A 23922-nucleotide genomic window follows, 5' to 3' on the forward strand; every position below is an offset into this window, starting at 1 on the left:
TGTGGTTTTTGGTTTTGTTTTTTTTAACAGTAGAAATGTCAGTCATGTCTAATTCAATCATTCCTAGTTACTCCTGTGAGGACCACTGAAAGGCATAATGGGGTATTAATATTTAAATCATCACTCTTGAAGAGATGAGGATGCTTTATTTTATATAACACAGGTTGACACAGAGCTGCTGAAACTCAGACTAAGGTTATGGCCCAGTATCTAAGTTATGCTAAAGGATCTCTTAGACATTTTTCTTTCCTTTGACTTCCTCTGCAGAATGGGATATGGGGCTGAACACTGGTTTCAGGTTCTCTGCCCTTGATCCCTGTAGAAGAAATGGAATTTTCCAGCTACCACTCATAACATGGGGTTACTCCAGCTTATGCTGCTTGTGTGAGCATGTCATTTAGTCATGGCAAAATGCTGGCCTGCCATTGCTTACACAGCAGCTGGAAAGGCCATCAAGATGATCTTTCTTCTGGTAATGAGGGTGAAAAATCAGGACAGGAAGGTGTTGGGGCTGCTTCTCATTCCTGTTTTTGACTAGCAGAGGGGCCTGAAGCAGACAAAAAGGTTCAGCTTTCCCAGTGCACTCTGGAAACTTGTCTGATCTGCTAAGACATGGCTCATGAGGAAAAGACAATCCTGGAAGAAAAGACCTTTTAAGATTTTTAAACTTTCCTCCCATGATGATTATCAGGAGCTCTGTGCCGATACTGAAGAGGGGTTGAATGGAGTTTAGCGAGGTAGACTTGTAGCCAGCCTTTGTCTGGCAAGTTAATAAGATGGCAAAAGTCTTTTGAATGCTACTGAAAGTCTTTGAAATTGTGCAAAAGTCCTTTGGATTTATTGAAAGCTAATCAGTATGACATTAACAAAGAACAAAGCAAGCCTAATGAAGACGAAAGATTTGAAAAGTGGATTATTTTTCTTTTGTCCTGGCTTTTCTTCCCCAAAACGCTTGCCCTTTGTGGCTGGGTAACAGGCTGTTTGTTAACAGGCTGGTTATCAAATGAAATGGGGACTGTTTGAGTGTGTTGAATTAGATCCTTTTATGATTTGTCCGTCAGGGTTTCCTTCATAAATGCAGGTTTTAACCAAGTCATTGAAATGTTCATTTAGCTGAAATTTGGCAATCTAATCCTTCCCCTGACAAGATGCTTTAAATGTCCTTTACCTAGTTAACAAAATTTGATTAAGATCAGCATGGGTGTTTCTTTCCCCAAACTCCTCTCTCCTTCTTAATTAAGTGTCCAAAAATAGCCTCTTTGGGTACTTTCCATGCATTCCTCCAAGAAAACAACATTCAGTAGAAATGTGGAGTTTGAAACTTATTGGATTGTAAAGGGTATCTAACTATGTGAAGATGCAAAAGTAAAATTAAAGCCAGGAATAACCTGTGAGATGATCTGGACAATAGAGAACCCTAGGAAATTATGCACTGTAAACTTGTGAGGTTTGAAAACTTTAAGGTACAACTTTGAGTAGTATCCTGGTTTAGGGCAAATTTGGGAGAAAACCAACAAAGGGGGCCCCTTCAGAAAGCAAATCCACATGGCCCCTCCCCATAACCGGTTGGAGAGAGAGAAGTGGAAACAACCTGTTTATTTAACAGGTAAAGCACCCCCCAGCACACAAAATGAACAATACCGGATGGCAACACTCTTTCACTGCTCTGAAAAAGATTACAAATTCAGAAAGTCTCTCCTGGGAGTGGTCACTCTGTTGTTGGTCCCTCCGATGCTGGGAATGACTGCTGCAGGCCACAGGTGCAAAACTCTTGGTGTTTTGCAGGTCTCAGTCGGGAGCAGGCTCTAGTGGTTCCAAGGAAAGGGAAAGAAAAGCAGTCCAGGGAAAATTTGGACTGCTTAGCTAAACTACCTAACAAGCAGAAGCAAAAACAAGAGCAAAAAGCAAAAGCCAAAACAACAGCAGCTCGAAGTACTGCCCAGTCTCTCCGTCCTGCCATCTGTGGGGGAGTGAGCAGGCTGATTTCAGAGCCAGTCTTGAAGGCACAGAACATAATATCCAGCATAAACAGAGCAGACGAGTGGGGATACAAGCATCATAACGTCACCCTAGGACAAGTAGCTTTAATCGGTAGAGATGACAGAGCCTGGAACTTCTGGTGCTCAATGTAGCAGAATCCCTCTCAGGATTAGCAGGTCACTGGTATACTCTGAGCACCAAATACTAGCAGTAGCACACAAACACACAGAGATGAAAGTTGCCTTCCTGCTATGCAGACTTTACAGATTTTATAAAGTCACTAGATGAAAATTCAGGAATGAGATTTCTTGCCTGTCCATGTGGTTTTAACCAGCAATAAAGACTTTGTGTATACCTCAGTTTTCCGTGTATAAAAGCTGACTTCTATTATGAGTTTGTCATACATACTTTCTCCTGGGGGCATTCTGTGTTCTCACAGGATGAGGATGCTGATATATGTATGCATTCAGACATCTAATCTTTTCACATGCCACTGTGTACCAAGGCTGAGCCTGAAATCTGTGCAAGAGACCCCAGTTTTTATACTTGGGAGGACTACTGCAGCACTGACTCCTGAGCCTGAGCACCTTCAGGCTCTCTCAGATACCTGGTGTGGATCACAATTTGGGAATTTGGCTTCTTGAGGAGGAGTGCAACTAAATGCTATTTAAATGTAGATTTAAAAGAAGGTATTGCCTTCTCTGTGGTGGAAAATCTGTCTCTAAACTCCAGAATGAGAAATGTAGATGATAAACTGTTTTTGTGCTACCATTTTTTTCCCATTCATGGAAGGGTAAAAAATTACTATACCTGAGTTTGTTGAAAAACAAGCCACAGAGGATTAGGATTTTTGGATTATTCTTTACTGAAAAGAATTCTATATGGAAAATAAGCTGATATACTCAAAAATAAAAAACAAATCAAACCAGACCTAAAACAACATATAATGAAACTATTACAATAATAATTTATACAATTGCACTTGCTTAAGCTCTGCAGTTTGCAATTCTTCTTGTTCTTGGTGCATATTAGCTGCATGCACCTTGCAGTGGCATTTTGCAGGAATATTTACTGCTGTATTTCAGGTACAATTCAGTAAATTGAAATTTCAAGACATCCAATGACACAAAAAAGCTTGAAAAGTGTTGAACTTTATTGAAGCCTATTTTAGCATAACAGTCTTACTTTCTAAACACCTGAAGAAAATTTTACTTGATTTCATTAGTAGCAAGATAAAAATATTGATGTTGTTCTTTTCAAGGCTTCTTTTGTTTTGGCAATTTTTTGAGAAATGTGGAAGTGATCTTACATAAATCAGAAAAAGCAATAGGTTTTGGAGTTCTGAGACTGTCACTCTGTCCTTAGGTCATACTGGGCTGGGATATTGAAAGGGACTCAGAACAGGTGTAATATGACACACAACTGTATATGATTTTTGCCCCTTCTACCTGGAGAATGGAGCATGGGATAATAGCTACAGGTCTGTTTTTTAGAAACTCTCAGCACCAACAATCTCAGCTGAAATGAAAATCAAAGTGGCAACTGCTGACCAGAGCTGAAAATGGGGTCGTAGATGTCAGCCTGAAAACTGAGTTCCATTGTGTTTGTGGTTTAATGTCAGCATCTCAAAACTTTCTCTAAAAAAATTTTTGGTTTTATTATTTCTGTAGCAGTAGGGTAAGAAAAAGCATCATCAAGGATGTACTTGATTTCTCACCTGAGTCTTCTGTCTACATCACTCTCAGTCTACAAGTAACTTGTTTTGGAAGTCTGAGGGCAGTCTGTTCAGTCATTTTTCAAGAAGTCAGAAAGTGTTAAGGGAGGGAGATTCTCCTAATTTCTCCTATTACTGTTATAAATATCTCTATATATTTTAATCACCATTGTGTTGAAAGTAAACAGCTGAAGGATACCAGAATTCAGTTCATACTGGATAGGCAACTCTATTCACTTGAGTCCTTCAATGAAAACCCGTAGGATCAAGTCTCCAGTGCCAAGTTCTCTGTGCTGGCTCTAGTGACAAACCTGAGATGACCCAGACTTTTTTTTGCTTGCTTGCAACCAGCACTATCTGAAGGTAGCATAGAAATTCAGCCTTCCTGTACCTTCTGTGCACCTTTGCAGGAAGGCCACAGTGCACTGCTGGGACTGAGGGGCACTGCCTGCTAATTTTGTCTCTTCTTGATGGGGGACCAAAGGCAGAGAGCTCAGCTTGGCTGCTAAAATTGGGACACCAGAATTATTTTAAGGTGTCAGGCGAAAAAATGTCATGCTGGAAGAACTGTGGAAACTTAAGAAGGAACCAAAACTACATGAAGACTGTTACATATGTGTATAAGTTCTAGTTTTTCGGTGTTCATCTCTCATTCCTGTTGCTGTATAGCAGTAGCAAGAGGTACTTGGAGTTGGGAGACTGTGAGAATGTCAGGGAGGAGCAAAATGGACTATTTGAGACAGGTGTCAGCACAGGGAAGAAAGCAGGGTCTCTAAATTAGGTGTGTAATGGTAACACAGTGGCTAATGCAAAAAATGAAATGGAGACAGAATAAACCCTTGGTCATTTCTGTGTTAGCACGTCAAGTTGTGACATGTAGGGAAGGTATTTTCAGCCACTTGACAAAGACTTGAAAGTTTTCCTCCTTTCTTCAGGCTTCTGTTGTGGAAAAGAGCAGGCATTTTGAGGGGTTAAAGAGATATAAATGATTATTTTTTAGTAAAAGTGTTATGAATGTAACAAAATCTCTTCACAACAGTTGTCTGTGTAATGTTAGATGTATGATAATGTGCTGTTGAAAAGTTCCACTGGGACTCGTGCATCTTGCCCTCTGCAACTCTCTCCTGACTCTTCCACACTGGTAATGCCAAATTCAAGCCAAGAAAATGACAGTACTCATCTGTAAGATGTATACACACTGTAATTGCTTAAGAACAAAATTGTCTTTTATAATTTATAATCTTACTTCAGCATTTTCATCATATCCTGTGTCAGGGAATATTGGTAAATATTGACACAAAATTGTTTCTTCGTGTAAATCAAATCTCAAAAGGTTTTATGTGCAGCTAGTGAGTGGGTGTGTATGTTTTTGTTTGTTTGTGAATATGTCTGCCTACATAATCCCTTGTCTTATAGGCTACATATTTTCCTTGTCAAAAGTATGATATTAAACAGCTTTTAAATAGTAATACTTTAAATTTATTATTGTATAGCATCTTTCATCCAAGCTTCTCATAGTACTTTAGTATTAATTAATGCTTGATAATCCTGATATGACATAGAAAATATTAATGATATTAATAATGGTTAAACAGAACTACAGTGTAATGAAATAATTTTCTCTAGTGGCATTGTCACTCCTGTTTCAAAGATGTGTTAGTTATGAGTTCACTGTCTTCTCCTGTAAAATCTCAGTAGACATAGAGAATGTTATTTTTTTATCTCAATCTGTCTGCCCAGGGTCAGTTCTGGAACTGATTGCATGTGCGTGGGTGACTATAACTGGCTGCATTAGAATAGTAACTGTGCTTTCTTCATAATCCTTTTTGGGATTGGTTATTTGAGATTCCTCTTGAGTTAACAAGCTTGATTGCAAGATGCTGTTTCTAGAGGTGAGGACATAGCCAGCTAAGTCAGCCAGAAACTGAAGCAGTGAGTCTTTTACACTCACGCTGCTTCTAAAACTCGGCTCTCCTTTCGCAGGGTGGACACATAACAGAGAACTGAACCAAACCCTCTCCCCCAGTTATGAAATGTCTGAAAGCTATCAGGATAGTATTTGACTTCTTTTCTTTTCCAGCTTAACTCACACTACCCAGAAGGTAATAATGAAGGAAAAGCTTTGGTAAGTGGAATTTATATGTTGCATATAGTTTGGGGAATGCTGTATTCTTAACCTAGCACATTCTAACATATGGAAGCTCTTCATAGCTTTTCTTTTCCTCATGTGTTCCAGCTGCTGGGATTGTTTTCCATATCCTGTGTAAGGTATGATGCATCTCAGAACTGGCAATTCAGAAAGTTTTCCCTCACTCTGAGGCAAATGATAAGAAACTTACTCAAATTCTGCATCAAAGTGGCATTAGTTGAAGCTGTTGTGCTTGTTGTCTGACTGCAGATATGAAATGTATTAGTTCTTCTCAGCCCAGATACATTACTTCATGGCAACAGACTTTGCCTGGTACAGCACCAAGAGCATTATAGCTAATTCTGACTAATGAGGCCAGACATGGAGATTATGGTGTGTGAAGGAAGTGGAGATGGGAGAAGTCTCCTTGGACGATTCCTATTGTTACTGAGTCAACAAATATTCCCAAAAAGAATAATTCCTCCATCAGATTAATGAGATTGCCTTGGAAAGGCTGAGATCTTCTTCAAAAAAATTCAATTTAATTTCTTTCTGCTTGCCTTATGGCTTTTGTTCTTCAGGAGGACACATTTTCAAGTTTTTCTCTGTACAGGGAAGAAATTTTTGATTTTTCATGAGAAGAAACTGAAGAAGCTCAAGATTCTTACATAATTAAATGCCTTGAGGACTCCAATTTTAATAAAAATGAAGCCTTTCATAGGAGTTGGCAACATTGGTTTTCCATCTTCCCTAATATTTGGAATTAGTGGTGATATTGCAATAACAGCTAAGATGTCTAGAGAAATGAGAATTCTTTCCTATGAAAGTACAGAAGTTCCACCAGTTGTTTCTCTTTTGTATTGGAATGAAACTTGAGCCCTTTGAAGCTTTGGAATGGAAATCAAGGTCAGTTCTAGAGTTCCCCAGTGAGTAGGTGTTAGGCCCTTGTCACTGAGGAGCCAATCCTATTGTACCACACCATACTTATTTATGGTGTAAGTTTGCTCTCTGTAGCCATTCCAGTTCATCTAAATAGTTAAATATTCCCTGGACTGGATAATGACAAAGACACAAATGTAATCTAAGCATGAATGTTGAAGGTGGTTTCACTACCAGTTTGGCTTATTCTTCCTGGGTATTGGTTTCAGCTAAAACCCCAGACCAGATAAATCACGTTAGAGAAATATTTCCAATAAAAAAAGTAATTAAATCTGATTGATGATCAAAGCTGATATCTCTGTGGAAATTTTAATTTATGCAGTCAGCACTTTCCTATTAAAGATATTTTGCGGAAGACCTTCTAGCAATTTTTGGTGACACCTCCATGCAAATCCAAGCCCACAGGCTCTATTAGTGTGGTAAAAATCCTTTTGGATCCTTCACCCCTTTATAATCTTGTTGAAAATGCCATGAGTCAGCTATTTAAGCCTTCATTCTGCCCTGGAGCAACCCAATATAGAAACCCAATATAGAAACTTCACATCCCAGTATAGAAACTTCACATCCCTATGCAGGATTTTCTTTTATGTTACAATGATGCAGTGCATTGGATTGTCCCTCAAAAGTAAAAGAATCTTGTAATATTTGGAGTTCTTAGCGGGTCAGCTATGTCAGTCTTGTATCCAATAGCGTGTAACCAGGAGCACACAGGCTTTCCTTGCTCTGTGGTTATCATCTAGTGTTTCCTCTGCCTGGTCACTGCCTTACTGGCTCACAGCAAAGGCATCTTCTTTTCCACCCTTTGAAGCAATTAATTTTGAAATACTGCCCATGAAGTAAATCTGGAGTGGGGAGGTTGAAGTGGACCTACCCCAGTGAAATTTGAAGTCTGAGTAGCAGGGAAATGGGAGATGAATAAACGATTCCTTGTGACTGAAGGGCTGAACTTGTAGCCTGTGCCCTTGAAGCCAAGAAGGCCAGTGGTGTCCTAGGGTGCACTGGGAAGAGCATTGCCAGCAGGTCAGGGAGTGATCCTCCCCCCTCTGCCCATCCCTGCGAGGCACATCTGCAGTGCTGTGCCAGTCCTGGGCTCCTCAGCACAGGAAAGACAGGGAGCTCCTGGAGTGGGGCCAGGGGAGGATGCAGAGATGATTTAGGGCCTGGAGCATCTCTGGCAGGGAAAGGCTGAGGGAGCTGGGGCTGTCCAGCCTCCAGAGGAGCCTCAGCTGAGAAGGGCCCTCAGCCCTGGGTGTCCCTGTGTGCAGGGAGGGCTCTGAGCAGGGCCCAGGCTCTGCTCCAGGGGCCCAGCAATGGCACCAGAGGAACGGGCAGGGACTGATCCCAGGAGGTTCCACCTGGGCAGGGGGCAGAACTTCTTCCACAGGTTGCCCAGAGAGGGTGTGTAGTCTCCTCACTGGGGATATTCCAGACCCCTCTGGACACAATCCTGTGTCCTGTGCTCTGGGATGGCCCTGCTGGAGCAGGGAGGTGATACCAACTGACCCACTGTGGTCCCTTCAGCCTGACCCATCTAGGGACTCTCTTCTCTACTGGGCTGTTGGATGAAAGAGTAGCAGCTCCTTCTCTGTTGTTTAAAGGCAGCACAGCCATCTGTGCATTCTGTGCCAACCCTGAACTCCTCAGCATGTGCTGGGGCTGCTTGTGCGTATTCACGGCCTGGTTTACAGGGCCTGATCCCAGTTGCTCAGGCAACTGAATTTTGGGAAGCAGCAATGGAGAATGGTTTTCCATGATATGCAGCATTGGGCACAGACATCAAAGTTCTGCCTAAGCATATCTTTTCTGCCTCGCCTTAATTGACTCCAGAGTCTGAAAGGGTTTTGTCTCCAGAGAACATAAATATTAGTGGAAGTCACTGGGACTTCTGTTCCCAAGCGTTAAAGGTATGTTTGGACTGAGGTACATTGCTTGTTTATGAGCTGCTTCTTGACAATCCAGCCAAATTGTCTTGTGAAGCACTGCTTTTAATTCTGGTAAAATTTGGCCTTACAATGGGTTGATTAATATACCCACATCTAAGCTCCAGAATATTTTTTTTTTTAAATGGGAAGACCTTTTTGAGATTTAAGGGTCTTATCAAAAGAGCACTTCATCTCTTACAGTCTAGGAGATTGTAGTGTATCATGTATCAAAATGCAGTGCTCTGTGTTACAGCCCCCACTAGGACCCAAAATTGGTGGTTTTTATGCTGCAAATCACTATGCTTGTTCTAAGGAGAGAAATGTGCAGCATCAAGAAGAATGCTACAAACATCCGAGAAATGTCAGGAGCAGTCAGGAACCTGGCATTTGTTAGTGCCTTTGTGTTAAAGGCTGACTTTGGATGGGTATGTTATCTCCATTTGTCTGCATTTTCATGAGAGGGCTAATTCTAACCAGTTCCCGTCTTTTATTGCTGAGATTTTTGTTAGGATTGATACTGGTATGCACTTACTTATCTTGTAAGGAAGTTGGGCAGTTCTACCGTGGGCTGCCTGGTACAATTTGATATATCTCCTTTGATTTCTGTTTATATATCTTTATGAATTTTCAGCATTCTGTAATTCTAACTTTTCCTTCTTGCTGCCAACCCAGGAGATTATTTTTTTCTGATAAAAACTGTAAATTAATTTTTAAAAAATATTTTATTTTACCTTCCAGGAATGACCTTTATTGAATTATATATTTTATATGGGTGATGCCGTTTAAACAAGTAGAATAGACAATCTGAAAAACATTGAAAAGAAAGAGAAAAGAAAAATCATCAGCTTAAAAATGGAAGCTTATATAAAGTCAGCAGTCAAACCACTGAGGAGTCTGGGGGAGAAGGGGAGACACGGATGCTGGCACATTATTATTATTCTGCTGTTGTACACGGGTCTGAATCAGCTCTGGAAATGCATACATTGTTTCTTACAGAATGTCTCTGGCTCCTAACAACAGGTTTGCAACGTGATGTCTCTGCTAAAAATGCAATGACTCACAAATGAGTCAACAGTGAAGGTGTTACAGGAGGCTAACTGCTGTGCTGTCTGCCAGGGCTCCTATCAGGCAGGAGCAAGGCTGGCCATTCATTTACTCAATTTTCTTCTCATAAGGAATTTTAAAAATAATCTAACCTATGGAGTTCTGCTCACGTTACTGCTCTGTGAAAATGCTGGCTTTGTAAGAGCCTCCTGAACTGGGTTAGCGTAGTGAGATACCACATTGCTCTGGATTTAACAGGCATTTTCAGAACTCTGGCTGCTGTTACATTTAATTTCTGCTGAAATCTGTAGTGCAGCTTAATGTATTTATTCAGGAGCAGGGCATTATCCTTGTCTGTCTCTATGCCACAAGAGGTGTCTTCACCAATTGGAACTGTAGATTGGGTTTCTAAAAGAAAAGGTATTTTAGGTCTGTAATGTTTTTGGATTGCTTTTTGCAGTTGAAATGAAGGCCCTTCTGTAAGCAGAATTCCATGTAGATCTCTTGAATTTTAGGTATGCCCAGTTGAGTTAAAAAAGGAAGTTTTGGGATAGTAGCAAATTCTGTTAAGAGCTGTGAAAAAGGTTATCCGCTGAGCTGTAAGTCTCAAGGAGGACAAATCTGATTGGACCTGATTATTTTGTTACTGATTCCAGCATGGGATTTGTCTCTTCTTACATTTGCCCTCCACGTGGCAAGCAGTATGTCTGGATTGTTTCTTCTCTTTAAACTTCTTTTTAAATCATAATGCATTGTAAATCAGTGGTGATAGCCCAGGAGTTACAGACTTTGTTGTGAGCCTGGATCAATATTTCCCCTTCTCACCAAAATGGTGTTTTTTCTCACTACCTAGGACTCTGTTTTTGAATCTTCAGCCTTTGCTTTCCTAGGTTGGTCCCTCCCTGGCGGTGTCATGGGGGTTTACTCCGTTCCCCTTCCTGGATGTGATTATCGAGCTTTGCTGCTGCAGAATAAGGATGGGGGCTCACAGCTCCCTGTGCCAGTGCACATTGAGGTTTTCTCAGGCTGAAGGAGCTGACTGCTTTTTGTGCCACTGATACTTACACTGGGTTGTTTGGAAGGGATGGGTCCTACTCCTGCTGGGCAAAAGCAGAACTCAATGTGTGATCTCCTTGATCCTTGTGAATGATTTAACCGGTGCACAAGAATGAAGTGATTGCATCTTCCTCACATTTGGATATGTGTCTGATGTGACTTGTGACAGCCTGCTTGCTCGCTTGTTGTAGTTCGTGACAATCAAAGCTATATAAATTTTCCTTCCAGGAAGACACTATTTGGTAATATTGTTTTACCCACAGTTCTCTATACTCCTGGCATGTAATTCCCCTGGGCGTTTTCTTTTTTTGTTGTTGTTTTTTATTAAGTCTGCTTCCTGCCAGCTCACCCACTTTATACACTGGTCATCGTGTTCTCTGGTGGGGAATATCCTTTTGCCCAGTCTGGGTCAGGTGTCCTGTCCATGTTCCCTCCCAGTATGGTTTCATATTTGGGTCTCTATTTTACTCAGAATAAAAAGAAAACCATTTAGGGCTGGTAAACTTGTTGCTCAGCTGGATCTATACAACTGTTGGGGTCACCAGGGAATGAGCAGGGTTAGCCCCAAACTGCTGGGTGAACTTCTCCACAGAGATAATGGTTGTGAACTGCTAAAGCACAGGAGACCTGCCTCTGACTCTGCCTCCTGCCAGCTCACCGACTTTATACACTGGTCATGGTGTTCTGTGGTGGGGAATATCCCTTTGCCCAGTCTGGGTCAGGGGTCCTGTCCATGTTCCCTCCCAGTATGGTTTCATATTTCGGTCTGTATTTTACTCAGGATAAAAAGAAAACCCTACAATTATGAAGTGTCCTGCCTTTCTGTATACCAGTCATTTCAGTTTGGAAATTATAATGAAGTGGGTAGTTTCTGGGAAACCCTAATTAAATTTCAATGTAAGTTGTGGAAAATATGAAAAAGTTTGGATGCTGTTCTAAACTATCCTGTACTACTCACCCCTTTACAGACCTCTTGAATTTTAAACTGGATTTCCAGTTTTCTGTTTTATTATGAAGTGTAGGAAGTAGTTTTTCATTTAATATTAGACTCTGACTCACACCTGTTAAGCTCTCAGAAGGATTTTTTAAATTGTTTCTATGCCTTTTCAGTTTGTGTCTCATCATGAGTACGTACAACAAAATATGTATGGAAATCACAAAAGCAATTTGCTATTTTCTCAATCTTTTCATATAGGTTAAATTTTTTGTGCATTTTTCAGTAGTATTTTTGGGCATAAGATATAAGAGGGTGCGGGGCCTGTCAGATGAGTTTTACTCTTGTGCGTGTCACAGGAGATGGTTGCTCTTTGTCTTAGCAAGCCTTCCTCTCAAGCACTTGTGGCAATACTCTAATGACTAGAGGAGCCTAAGAAAAAATTTCTTTCTGGTTTTCTTTTGGGTGGTTTTTTTTTTTTTTTTTTTTTTTTTCCTGCTCTCTCCATCCTTGATAGAAGTCATGGGATGGAAAGCTGGCATTTTGTAAGCTTGATAATGAAAAAATGGATGTTTTGGAAGGATTCAAAAAGTGCCTTGAAATTAATTGATAACTAACCCTTTCTTCCATAATTTCGTTCATCCTTGATTTTGTTGTTTAATTTCAACTGGCAATATGGATAATCAAAGCTTTGCCCTTGATTATCCCTTGCAATTTGGTTTTTAATCAAGCTACTAATGCAAACCAAGTACAGTCTGGCCTTTTATGTTGTACAGCTCTTCCTTAGTGGTGTATTGTAAATCATTACAATAGCATTTCATGCTTCCAGGGTTGGATTTTTTCTCTTTTGGCTTTCCTCATTTCTCTCTGTGATGTATTTTTTGTACATGAATAGATAGCCCTGGGCTGCCAGTCTCTTAATTGGTTATCAGTCTTTTCTAAGGTGTATAACTTGGCACCCAAGAGGAGCAGCTTTTACTCACACCAGTAATTCTGTTGGTTGCTGTGTAGATATGGGCACAGACTCTGAATGCTCCATCAAGCCAAGAAATGTTCTCAGGGAAGGGGTCACAAAATTCCTGTGGGCTCTCAGCAGGTGGTGAGAGGCAGATCCCACCTTAGCTCATGGGCTTTGGTTGAGTAACTCTGTCCCTCAAAGGGAGCAACAACTCCTGCCCTTGCAGAGGACCTGTGCTGGACGAGCCTTGGTGTGTTATCAACCTGTGCTGAGATTTGTAATACAATGCAGCTGGGGCTTTGCCTGCCCCCCTTGCCATGACAAGCTGGTCCTGATGGAGCAGATGTTCTGCCTCCTGCTCTTTGGAGAGTGTCCACAGGACAAGAGGAAATGGTCTCAAGCTGCCCTTGGGAAGTTCAGGTTGGTCATCAGGAATAAGTTCTTCTTGGAAAGGTCTGACAAGCATTGGAAGGGGTTGCCCAGGGACATGATGGAGTCCCCGTCCCTGGAGGTATTCAGGAAACAAGTGGACATGGCTCGAGTTTAGTTGACAAGGTGGTGAGTTTAGTGACAAGGTGGTCAAAGGGTGGACTTGATGATCTTGGAGATCGTGTCCAACCTAAATGATTCTGTGGTTCTCTGAAAGCGTGCTGCTCTGATTCTACAATCTGAGACGGAAAAGCCATCAAACTTACATAAAACAAAAATAGATTGAAACAAATTGCTTACTTTTTAAATCCCCTACTTGTCTTAAAAAAAAAAAAATAAATCTAATTTTCATTCATTCTCTTCTTTCAAATGTGGCCCTTTCCAGATCAGCACTGTGTAGTTGCATCAGGTGGGAATGAGGGGTTCTGTTTTTGAAGTTGTAGGTGTCAAATAAAGCACATCCAGTGCTGCAATGCCTCTTTAGCATGTGGCTTGCTGTTGTTCTAATGACTGCCTGAGATCCCATGGAGCAGAATGCATCCTTTGTGTTACTCCAAATCCAGTTGTGGTAGATTCTTGATAGAAGGTAGGAAAAAAAAATTCAGATGTATTACCTGTCTGAAGGTAATTGAAGAATTTCTAATGGGCCCTGATGCAAGCAAATAACCCTTGTGCTAATCAGCAGAGAGAAGGCGACCTTCCTGCTTCAAAGAAGAAACGCCAGGCAGGGGAGAAGATTATGTATACTTTGGTCTCTGTGCCACATGGAAATGACATTGCATCTCTCTTTGAACTGGATGCTACCACACTTCAGAGAGCTGATTGCCTGGTTCCAAGGTAAAATTTAAAAAAAAAAGGAAATATAAAAAGGGCAGAAAATAGTGCTGCATTGACAGGGTTTCTTCCTGGCATTATGCTGGTGAGTAAAGAAGAAAAAAATGCAAACATGAGCAAGTATTATCCTTCTGTTAAAATTTGAGGAGTGTTCATGGATAAATAAGGGACATATAAAATATGATACTGCTGCTGTGACTGGGCAAAATAATTATAAGGATAAAACAAGTGACACGTTGAGTCTGTGAAGAGCAAAAATAATGGTCTAAATATTGCACAGATTTGTGTGAGGATAGAATTGAGCTCTGTGCACTTTTGGAAAAAAATGTACTTTTAATAGATTTAACTGAATTGCTCCCAGCAAAATAATGTGTGAGGTGAGCTGGGCTTCTGTTTCCCTGACAGACCATGATACCACTGAGTACATTTCTTATTCAAAAGTATTCAGAAAGTGATTTCTGGGTTTTAATTGTCAATATTTGAAATTTTAGCTTTGTAGCATAGCTGAAATTGGTTAGATAAGTCACAGAGTGTTGGTTGTGACTGAATGACCTTGCAGACACTTGGGGCTGGTTGTTACGAGGGTAGATTTTAAAGGTGGGTACCCACAAATACTGATGTATTTGACTTGGAAGTGTGTTTGCTATGCTAAGTTCTGCCAGATAATTTGCTTACTTGAATAGTCAAAAGCCCATCAGCATGAAAGGGAGAGCGTGAATGGAGACCATAGTGAATATATTTCAGAAGTAAAATTCAGAGTTAAAAGTGTAATTGATTTCTCAGCTCTGCTTTTTGATAATACCACAGATTATCATATGGAAAGAATTTAGAAGGATCTGATATCTGCTCTTTGTTCACTTGATTTTCAGTTGAGAACTGGTACTGTAAATGCTTGCTCTGGAACAAGGGTTTGCAGATCATAATGATGAAGCTGTGAAACCACAGTCATCTTAATTTCTGGCTTTTGTGCTGTGACAGCTTAAAAGGATTCGTTATTCTGCAGGAGAAAAAATAATAAAAGAATTGGGTTTATTCATTAAATGTATTTCTGTTCAGATGGGATTTTATAGCGTCTTCCTTTTAGTTTTTTTCCTTTGAGGAATATTTTACTCCTAGGCTTACATAAATACTTAAACCCAGCATTCTGCATAATCCCAAGATGCTGGCTGTTCTTGTTGCAGCTCTGGTCTGGGTGAGAAAGAAGGAGTCAAGGGAAAGGGGTATTGCAGTGTCTTTTAGGTGCACCTCCCCTTTTTATTGCAGTGGTTGGTGTGGCTCCTGCTCTCCAGCCTCATGCCACAGGGTATGCAGGGCACCCCACTTGCCCACGTGGGCTCAGGACTGATCCATCTCAGCTGCTGTGTTTGCTCTGTCCCCTTTAGGAACTCCTACGTCCGACTGAGGCACCTGTGCACCAACACTTGGGTCACCAGCACCAGCATCCCAATTGACACTGAGGAAGAGAGGCCTGTGATGTTAAAGGTAAACAAAATCCCAAACTCATTCCTGAAGCTGTCTCACTTCTAACCTATGAAATGTGCATAATAATTAGGGTAAAGGTAAGAGGGTTTCTCACCCACTTTAAACCAAAATCCCACTTAAATCCAAACCAATTGCAGATTGGGACGTGCCAAGCCAAAGAGGACAAGGAAGCTTTTGCCATTGTATCGGTTCCTCTGTCTGAGGTCAGAGACTTGGACTTCGCCAATGATGCGAACAAAGTTTTAGCATCAACTGTTAAAAAGCTGGAGAATGGAACAATAACCCAGAATGAAAGGAGGTTAGTGAGTTTTATTTTTTCCCCTGCTGAATTGGTGTTTGGTTACTCATGATAACACAGTCATGGGTAGGTGATAGCCACGTGAATAGAGGCAATTGGGAAAGGACTCTTCAGTTCTGAGAGTGTCAGCCTGGGTTAGATGCCACCACTGTTGGAGCATCCTTGCTGTACCTCAGGCTGATCTTTGTATCTCCTGTGTAAAAAGAGGGTAAACAGCACTTCCCCAGCTCACTGGCCACATAAATAAATGGGTAGTTTCCTGGGCAAATGTCTTTGTCTGGATTTCCTTTGGTAATCCGCTTCTGAGCTGTAATGTGAGGGTGCATTGCATCTGATTCTCATGTACATGAAAGCAGCACTTCAGGGCTCTGGACTTGTGTGAAGTTCACCACGCTGCAAACCTGCAAAAGCGTTGGAAGGAGGTCTCAGTGTGACTGAGAAGCTGCTCCATTTGCTTTCTCATACCTATTTCCCCCGTTCTCTTTTTCTATTTTGCATCAATTTGGTGTTTACCCCTTGTATTCATCCCCATTTTGTCTATGGCACTATTAGAATGTGTTGCTCCTCACACCCTTCCCTGAATCAAGGGATTTTGTAGTACATTTGTTGTACATTGTAGCCAGGTATATACCACTGCCAGTGATGTAGTTCACTATTTATCTTCAGTTGCCTGTGGTTAAACTGAATATAAGACAGCATCTCTGGCAGTGTGAATTCATAATTGTAATAGATCATATACAGTTTTGGGGTTTTTTTGAAAGTGTTGATTTTTGGTGATGAAGCTGAATTTTTGAAGTCAGTTTCCAGAAGAAGTTAGACCACATGATTTAATATCCTAACATGCAGATTTTAATGCCTGGGTGTTGGGACTCAGCCTTGAAAAGCCGTGGGGGCCATTTCATTATTGAGTTGACCCAGAGAGGGATATGACAGTGTCCAGGTGGGGCGTCCCTGTATGAACCTGTCACTGTCAGTATTGTCAGGTCTTGATGTTGACAGATTGGTACAACAAACATGTAAAACTGTTTCACAACAATGCCGTTATTTCTTATTTCTTTGGATTTCCTTTGGAAAAAACCCCAAACCATTTTTTTTCCTGTCTTATCACCTTCTAGCACAGAGAAGTAGGAGTCCCAACAGTTTATTCCTTATTGCTCCATCCTGCAGATGCCTTTTCTACTTTATTTGTGGCGGTGACACACCTTCACTCAGAGGGTTTAGGTGAGCAGCCCAGCTCACTTGTGGATAATGGGAACTTTGTGTCTGGCTTCCACAGGTGACTGAAAATCTCTTGGGGATCTTCCTGCCTCTTTCATAGCTGGCAGATTTGTTAGTTATAGACTAGACATTGACCAAATTGAGATGATGCTGAGTTTTTAGTGTAAAAGATCGCTGGTGCTGTTAAGGGATATTCTTTGAAATCTGTGGACATCCATGTTTCTCACTGCATGTCTGGTAAGGTGTTAGTAACAAGGAGGCAGCAATGATTTTGTTTTATTTTTTCTCCATTTATATTGTCTTTTTGTCTTATTTTCTGAAGGTGGGATAAAAGGAATTACTACTGTCTCTGTTGTTTTTAGCACCTGCTTCTGACAAATGTTTTGTTTAGCAAAGAGTGAAACAAATGCAGTCTCTTGGGTCAGTATATATAGGAAAACAGTTATAGATTAATAAGAATATGAAAAAAATATATATATGAAACAGTTTCATGGGTCAGTAGGGAAATTATCTAGTGGCAGAATGTTTTTATTCCTCTGGTGCGTCCATCATCTTGTTTCATGATAAAGCGTAAAAATCCTTGCTAGGCTTTGTAAGCTTCTTTTTACTGCTCCTGGGCTTTGAGGCCACCAGGTATAGATTTTGGGTCTCTGAATACTGTGTATCACTCCAGCAGCCTGTATTTTTCTCTTGTTTTCCCTCTGGTTGTTGTTTAATGCCTTGGTAAACAGCCCTGTGATTGATTTAAGCTTCTGCTGAACCAAGGTTTGGAATCTTTAAGTATGTGTCAAACTTAACTTTGCAGTTGGGAAGTTCCATTATGCCAGGTAAAGCTTAGCATAAATGTGATTTTCGTTCTTAATGAATCCTAGCAAGTGTTGAGTGACTGTTTATAGTAATGATTTGTCTATTCATTCTAGGTTTGTAACCAAGCTACTGGAAGATCTCATTTTCTTTGTTGCTGATGTGCCCAATAACGGGCAAGAAGTTTTGGATGTGATCATTACCAAGCCAAACCGGGAACGACAGAAATTAATGAGGGAGCAAAATATATTGGCTCAGGTATGTCCTACTGTGTTAATAACTTAATTGTATTTGCAAACAGATTGTAGGAGAGAGTGATGTGAGAAAAAGTTATTTTTGGGTAAGTTGGCTTATGCCAGGTTGGATTTGTGTCTTGTTGGATTGGGTAGAAATGACACTACTTAGTCAAAGCTCATCTCTTGGTCCCTAAAGCAGAGTCAAGCACAAGGGGCTGTAGAGGGCTCTTAATTTCCTGTGATTCTGATAAGATTTAAGATCATGTCTGAGAGCAAATTGTTCACAAAATTTGAGACAAACATGGAACATGGTCCCAATCCTGGAAGTGTTCCCCACATAGTGCCCCTATGGAACTCTGACTTTGTTTGCACAAGGGCAAACTTGCAAGTAATTAAAATTAATGTCCTTTTTTGAGAAGTCAACTGAAAGAAATTTAAAAAAAGGGGAAAAGGATGAGACTGGACAGAAGCCAGTGTTTCATCATCCTTTTTCATCATTAAATTATCCAAAGTTAAGACATGTAACTAAAACTGTTTAAAGTTGGGGCTAGTAAAGAAGCAATATCAATCAGGTTGGTGGGAAATGTAAAGCTAACCCTAAATGCATAAAGCTGTGATGTTTGATGTCTCAGATTGTGTTCCCACTTGTGTTTAGTCAAGGCTATTGTGCTGATCCTGTCAGAGGACATTTCCGTTGTCTTTGATTTCTGCTGAACTTCCATTCTCTAAGTAAAGCAGAAATCTGGGTCTGGTTTTCACTCTCAGTGGTTTTGATTCTGAACAGATATTTGGCATCCTCAAAGCTCCTTTTAAGGACAAAGGTGAAGGATCAATGCTCAGACTTGAGGACCTGGGTGACCAGAGATATGCTCCCTACAAATACATGTTAAGATTATGTTACAGAGTTCTAAGACACTCCCAACAGGACTACAGGAAGAACCAGGTCAGTGGTATTAAAGATAGTTTTCCTCCTGATTTCTATAATTATATGTCCTGGGTTTATCATGGTGCTCTGCACTTAGGAGTGGGATTCTGTGGTAATGGGGAAAGGCCTTTTTTTTTGTGTGTGTAGCTTAGTAGTGTATGAATTGAAAGTTCAACAGTGAATATCACAAGATCACTTTGTACTTTTGCAGACTCAGACTGAGACTGGGGCTCATTGCTTCATTCATGAGCTTTCTGTTATTAAAAATATGTTCTTGGAGCCTGGATTGCAAAGTGGCAAATCTGCAAACTGTCTGTTTCTCTTGCTTAAACATTTGTAGAGGGATGGCAGTGAGTCAGAGCAGAGGTTGTTATATGAGGTAGCCTGATTTCCCACTGCTGGAGACTCCCTGTGAGTAAGAGGTATTTCAGAACATGGACTGAAGGGACTGGAGATAAAAGCCTGAACTGCTGTGTGGCTTCTTTATTTTCTTTCCAGTGTTTTACAGAAATATTTCTGTCCTGAAGGGAGAAAAGGAGGAGGGAAGACTCAGGAAAAAAGCTTCTTAAACACTATAAAGACCTTTCAGTTTTTCCTTTAAAAAAAAAAAAAAAGAGGTTGCTATTTCTTGAATTTTATATATATTTTCATGTATTCATTCTTTCAGTTTATGAAAGAATGAGTTAGTCATCCCTAATATGGAATCTTTTTCTCAGGGTACATATTTGAGGTATTCAGAAGTTCTTTTGTTCCGGCCAGTTCAGAGAGGAAAGTTTTGAGTGTTATTTTGATTGCTAACTAAGCTGGATGCCCCTTGTTTCTAAAAGAGAAAGCATTGCTGCTCAGCAGGTCACCATGGGAATTTTTTCTCTTTTCAGGAATATATTGCTAAGAACTTCTGCGTCATGCAGTCCCAGATTGGTTATGATATTCTGGCAGAAGACACCATCACAGCTTTGTTGCACAACAACAGAAAACTGCTAGAGAAACACATCACAGCTAAAGAAATAGAGACGTTTGTGAATTTACTCAGAAGAAATCGAGAGCCAAGGTTTGAAGTGGCCCATGTGGCATTTTTGCAGTAGCTGTGAATTGAATGCTATTCATTGCTTTGGTGTCTCTTTCTCCCTGTTTTAACCTGGCAAACAAAAACCCCACCTGTACAGAAAATATTAGAACTATCTGTAATTCTTGGAATTTATCCATATCCACATTTTAAAACTAGGGCTTACTGAAAAGAGAGCTTATATTTTACAGAACAACCTTAAAATTTGGTCTCTGTTCTGACTGGGGCAAAGAGAAATTAAGAGAAAGTTTAATTTCTCCCAGCTCTGCAGCTCCTCTGTGAAACTGCCACTTGTGTTGGTTCCCCTGCCAATAATCCTGGTGTAAATTATACACACATGTCAATTTTTCTAAGCTTTTATTAATATCAGTTTTCCTGCAGGTTCTGACTCCAGGTCAGACCTGAAAAGGGCTTGGGACAGTGAAGATCCCATAAACTTGTGTCTAAACTGGATTTTGTTCCAAATTAAAATTTCTGGCCTTGAACTTCACTCAGCTGACACTTTTTTTTTTTTTTTTTTTTTTTTTTTTTTTTAAATAAGCTTTAGGTCAGAATATAAAAGAACTTGGATTTCCTTATTTTTAAATGGAAAAGTCTCTTTATTATTGAATTTTCAGTTGTAAAATGGGCAAAGTAATACAAGTGTAAAAATGAACATACTCAAGGCCAAGTATTGTCCTCTGTAATTGTGAATACCATTTCCACGTAGCTTTTAAGGATATATTGCTCAAGACCTTGGTGCTTCACTGCCTCAATTATTTTCTATATGCCTGTTTGACCTCACTCTCTAATCTCATTGCCTCTCCCATGCTCAGCTTTGTTGGGTTTGGTCAATATGAAGAGGAAATCACAGGATCAGCTCTGTCTCTGAAGGGTCTGTGTTTACTGAAAATCGCACATTGCATTTTCTTGTGGTGGAGGATGTAATGGAATTTGTGCCATGACCACGTCATGCAACTGCTGTGTATCCACTTCTTTGAGGAGTTCAGGAGCAATAAATGTTTCAAAATTGCCCCTTGCCAGAATGGTGTAATCTGAACAGTAAAGACTTGATCTTGATAGTGATTTTCATGGAGAGTCTTGTAGATTTTTGCACCTCTGTTGAGGTGAGTGAGAATTGTGGCATTCTGCTCTAAAACACATAAACTGCAAAATTAAAAACCTTCCTGAGTTTTGGCTCCAACCAGGTGACTTCCCCAGAATTCCATGTAATTATGTGCTGTTTGCTTAATTTTGACTTTGTGATTGCTATGCGCTTTTAATTACCAGTTGCCACAAAGTTTCATTTCAGTAGTATGGGTGGATTTTTTCCTAAGTCTACCCTAAAAATGCTGTCTGTACTCACCCACTACAGTTCCCAGACTTCAGTGGGAATTGTGGTCTGTGCTTCGAGGTTCAGACTGTTGGATCCTTGGATGGCTGATAGCAGATGGTCAGAATTTGTACCTAGATTTCTAAAGAAGTGGAATATATAATCTGTGCGTGTGTGCCTGTTCACATCTGCTCCCCCACCGGCTCTTTAGCACCTTGCTCAGTTTTAGCTACATTTGCTAGAGGAGTGGTGGGCTCAGGGATACTTAATTCCTACAATGGAAAGTGGAAACTACATAGAAGGAAGAGGCCCTTTTTATATTGCAGTGTGTCAAAGGCTGAAAAATGGGTTACTGTTACGGCACACACAGGAATCCCTGAAAAGAGACAAACCCAGGTACCTAATAAATGTCCCAGCTGTGAGGAAAGCCTCAGCCTGAACCTTGTTAAACATCAGAAGACCTAAATTTGAGATACAAATTAATAGGAAGCTGCTTTCCTTGCAAAGCTTTGTTCTTTCTGCTTTACATGGAATGACCTCTTTGAATGCAGAGTCCTATCTGCAGGTCCTGACAGTCTGCACTCTTCTCTGGTAGCCCACCATTACCTGGCAGTTCAAGGCCAGGCTGGATGGGGCTTGGAGTAACCTGATCTAGTGGAAGGTGTTGTGAGTTGCAAGAGCTTGAACTGGCAAAGATCATATGTTGATAAATATCATGATACAGAATCCCTGTAGTCTACCCATCCTCTAGTGCTGAGTGCTAGAGATTTCTACTGCAGTTCCCCAGTAGTAGTTTAAGTCTCATGTTCTGCTGCACCTGTGGTTTTTTTGACTGCAGATTCTTGGATTACCTGTCAGACCTGTGTGTATCTAATACCACAGCAATACCAGTAACTCAGGAACTCATTTGCAAGTTTATGCTCAGCCCAGGAAATGCTGACATTCTCATCCAGACCAAGTGAGTATCTGTAATCAGAACTTGCCACCTTTTTGTTGTCTGCTCTCTTAAATTCCCAGCACTTTACTCGTGGCTCTGTTGTGAGTGGTTTGTGTTTGCAGGTTGGTTTCAACCCAAATGGACAATCCTCTGGAATGCCCAGTCATCTCAGATGACATTGATGAAGAGGAAGTGTGGCTTTACTGGATCGACAGCAACAAGGAGCCTCACGGCAAAGCCATCAGGCATCTAGCTCAGGAGGCAAAGGAGGGCACAAAAGCTGATTTAGAAGTTCTTACCTACTACAGGTAAAACTGCTTATTCAAAGGGAAGAAAATGTAAACTCTCTGAAGAACCCCAGTGCTGTTCTTATCCAGTTCATTTGGCAATATCAAAAAAGGAAACCAGAATTGTGGGAAAAAACAAAAAAACCCGCAAAAAAACAACAACAACAACAACCAAAAAAAAAAAAAAAAAAAAACAAAAAAAAAAAAAAAAAAAAAAAAACCAAACAAAAAAAAACCCAAAAAAACCAACATGAAATCAGTTTCATGCCAGAAACTGAGACTAAGAATTCATTTCAAGTTTTTCCTGTGGGAGTTATCCCAGTCTCTGCTGCCTACTCCAGGCAAACCTTGAGTTTTCTCTGCTCATCACATATCTTTGTGTGTCTTTTATTTTGCCTCTAACCTTCTATTTATTGAGCTTTAATTTTAGGTTATGCTGCCCTGGAAGCAAGGCACGGTCTGAGAAGCAAATGTCCTGAGTGTCTTGAGGATTAGAGAAGAAATGAGATCATGGAATAATGTTTTACAAAATTGAAACAACAATTGAACAAATAGTTTTAATGTCAAGTTGCTCCCTTGCTCAACAAAATCACTCATTATTTTTTAGGATTTATATCAGAAAGGCTCACAACAGGCTTGTGACATGAGATTCTGAGATGTGTTCTTTCATTTCCAACCGATTTCCTTGAATACCACATTATTACCTTTTTTTTTTAAGGTACCAACTGAACCTCTTTGCAAGAATGTGCCTGGACCGCCAGTATCTCGCCATCAACCAGATTTCTGCCCAGCTGTCAGTAGACTTGATCCTCAGGTGTATGTCTGATGAGAGCCTCCCCTATGACCTGCGGGCTTCCTTTTGCCGTCTGATGCTGCACATGCATGTGGACAGAGATCCCCAGGAGTCTGTGGTGCCTGTCAAGTATGCCAGATTGTGGACTGAAATTCCTACCAAGATCACCATTCATGAGTGAGTTGAAAGTGCTTCAAACTAAAGTAAAAAAGCTCTTTGTAGGGTTATTCTCAGCACAAAATGGCTGTAAATGTCCAGTGTCCACAAAATGTGTGAAAAGGCATTTTGTTGCAGAGCACAGAGCTTTTAATTATTGTTACTCTTGGAAACTTCAATGGGCAGCTTTCAATCGTTAAATATTTAAATTTTATTTTTTACTATGTTATTTTATTGAACAAGCTGGGGAAGATGGAATGGCCTTTCCTCAGACCAGCTGCACTCCAAGTAATCCCATTGTGTCTCACATGACAGGTTTGCTAGGCTGGATCTTAGTTTTATACCTCAAGTTCAACAGAAAGCCACAGCTGGGAACCCAGAATTAAGACACAGCCTCTGTCCACCAACAACTCACAGAGGCTTTGGCCTTCACTTAGTAAAGTACTTAAGCATGTGTTAAATTTAATTTT

General features: G+C 40.5%; 1 protein-coding gene across 1 annotated transcript in view; it reads left to right on the forward strand.

The window, feature by feature from the left end:
* ITPR2 (inositol 1,4,5-trisphosphate receptor type 2) overlaps positions 1–23922 on the forward strand; it is a 244644-nt gene that overhangs the window by 52479 nt on the left and 168243 nt on the right. The window contains exons 10-19 of the mRNA XM_041397170.1: positions 5775–5819; positions 13787–13941; positions 15321–15420; positions 15558–15718; positions 17857–17998; positions 18761–18919; positions 19780–19952; positions 22118–22237; positions 22339–22524; positions 23222–23473. Of these exons, the coding sequence (XP_041253104.1) occupies positions 5775–5819; positions 13787–13941; positions 15321–15420; positions 15558–15718; positions 17857–17998; positions 18761–18919; positions 19780–19952; positions 22118–22237; positions 22339–22524; positions 23222–23473 (1493 nt within the window). The remainder of the gene's footprint in view (positions 1–5774; positions 5820–13786; positions 13942–15320; positions 15421–15557; positions 15719–17856; positions 17999–18760; positions 18920–19779; positions 19953–22117; positions 22238–22338; positions 22525–23221; positions 23474–23922) is intronic.

Source organism: Onychostruthus taczanowskii, unplaced genomic scaffold, assembly GCF_017590055.1.
Source record: "Onychostruthus taczanowskii isolate IOZ18803 unplaced genomic scaffold, ASM1759005v1 scaffold136, whole genome shotgun sequence".
NCBI lineage: Eukaryota > Metazoa > Chordata > Aves > Passeriformes > Passeridae > Onychostruthus > Onychostruthus taczanowskii.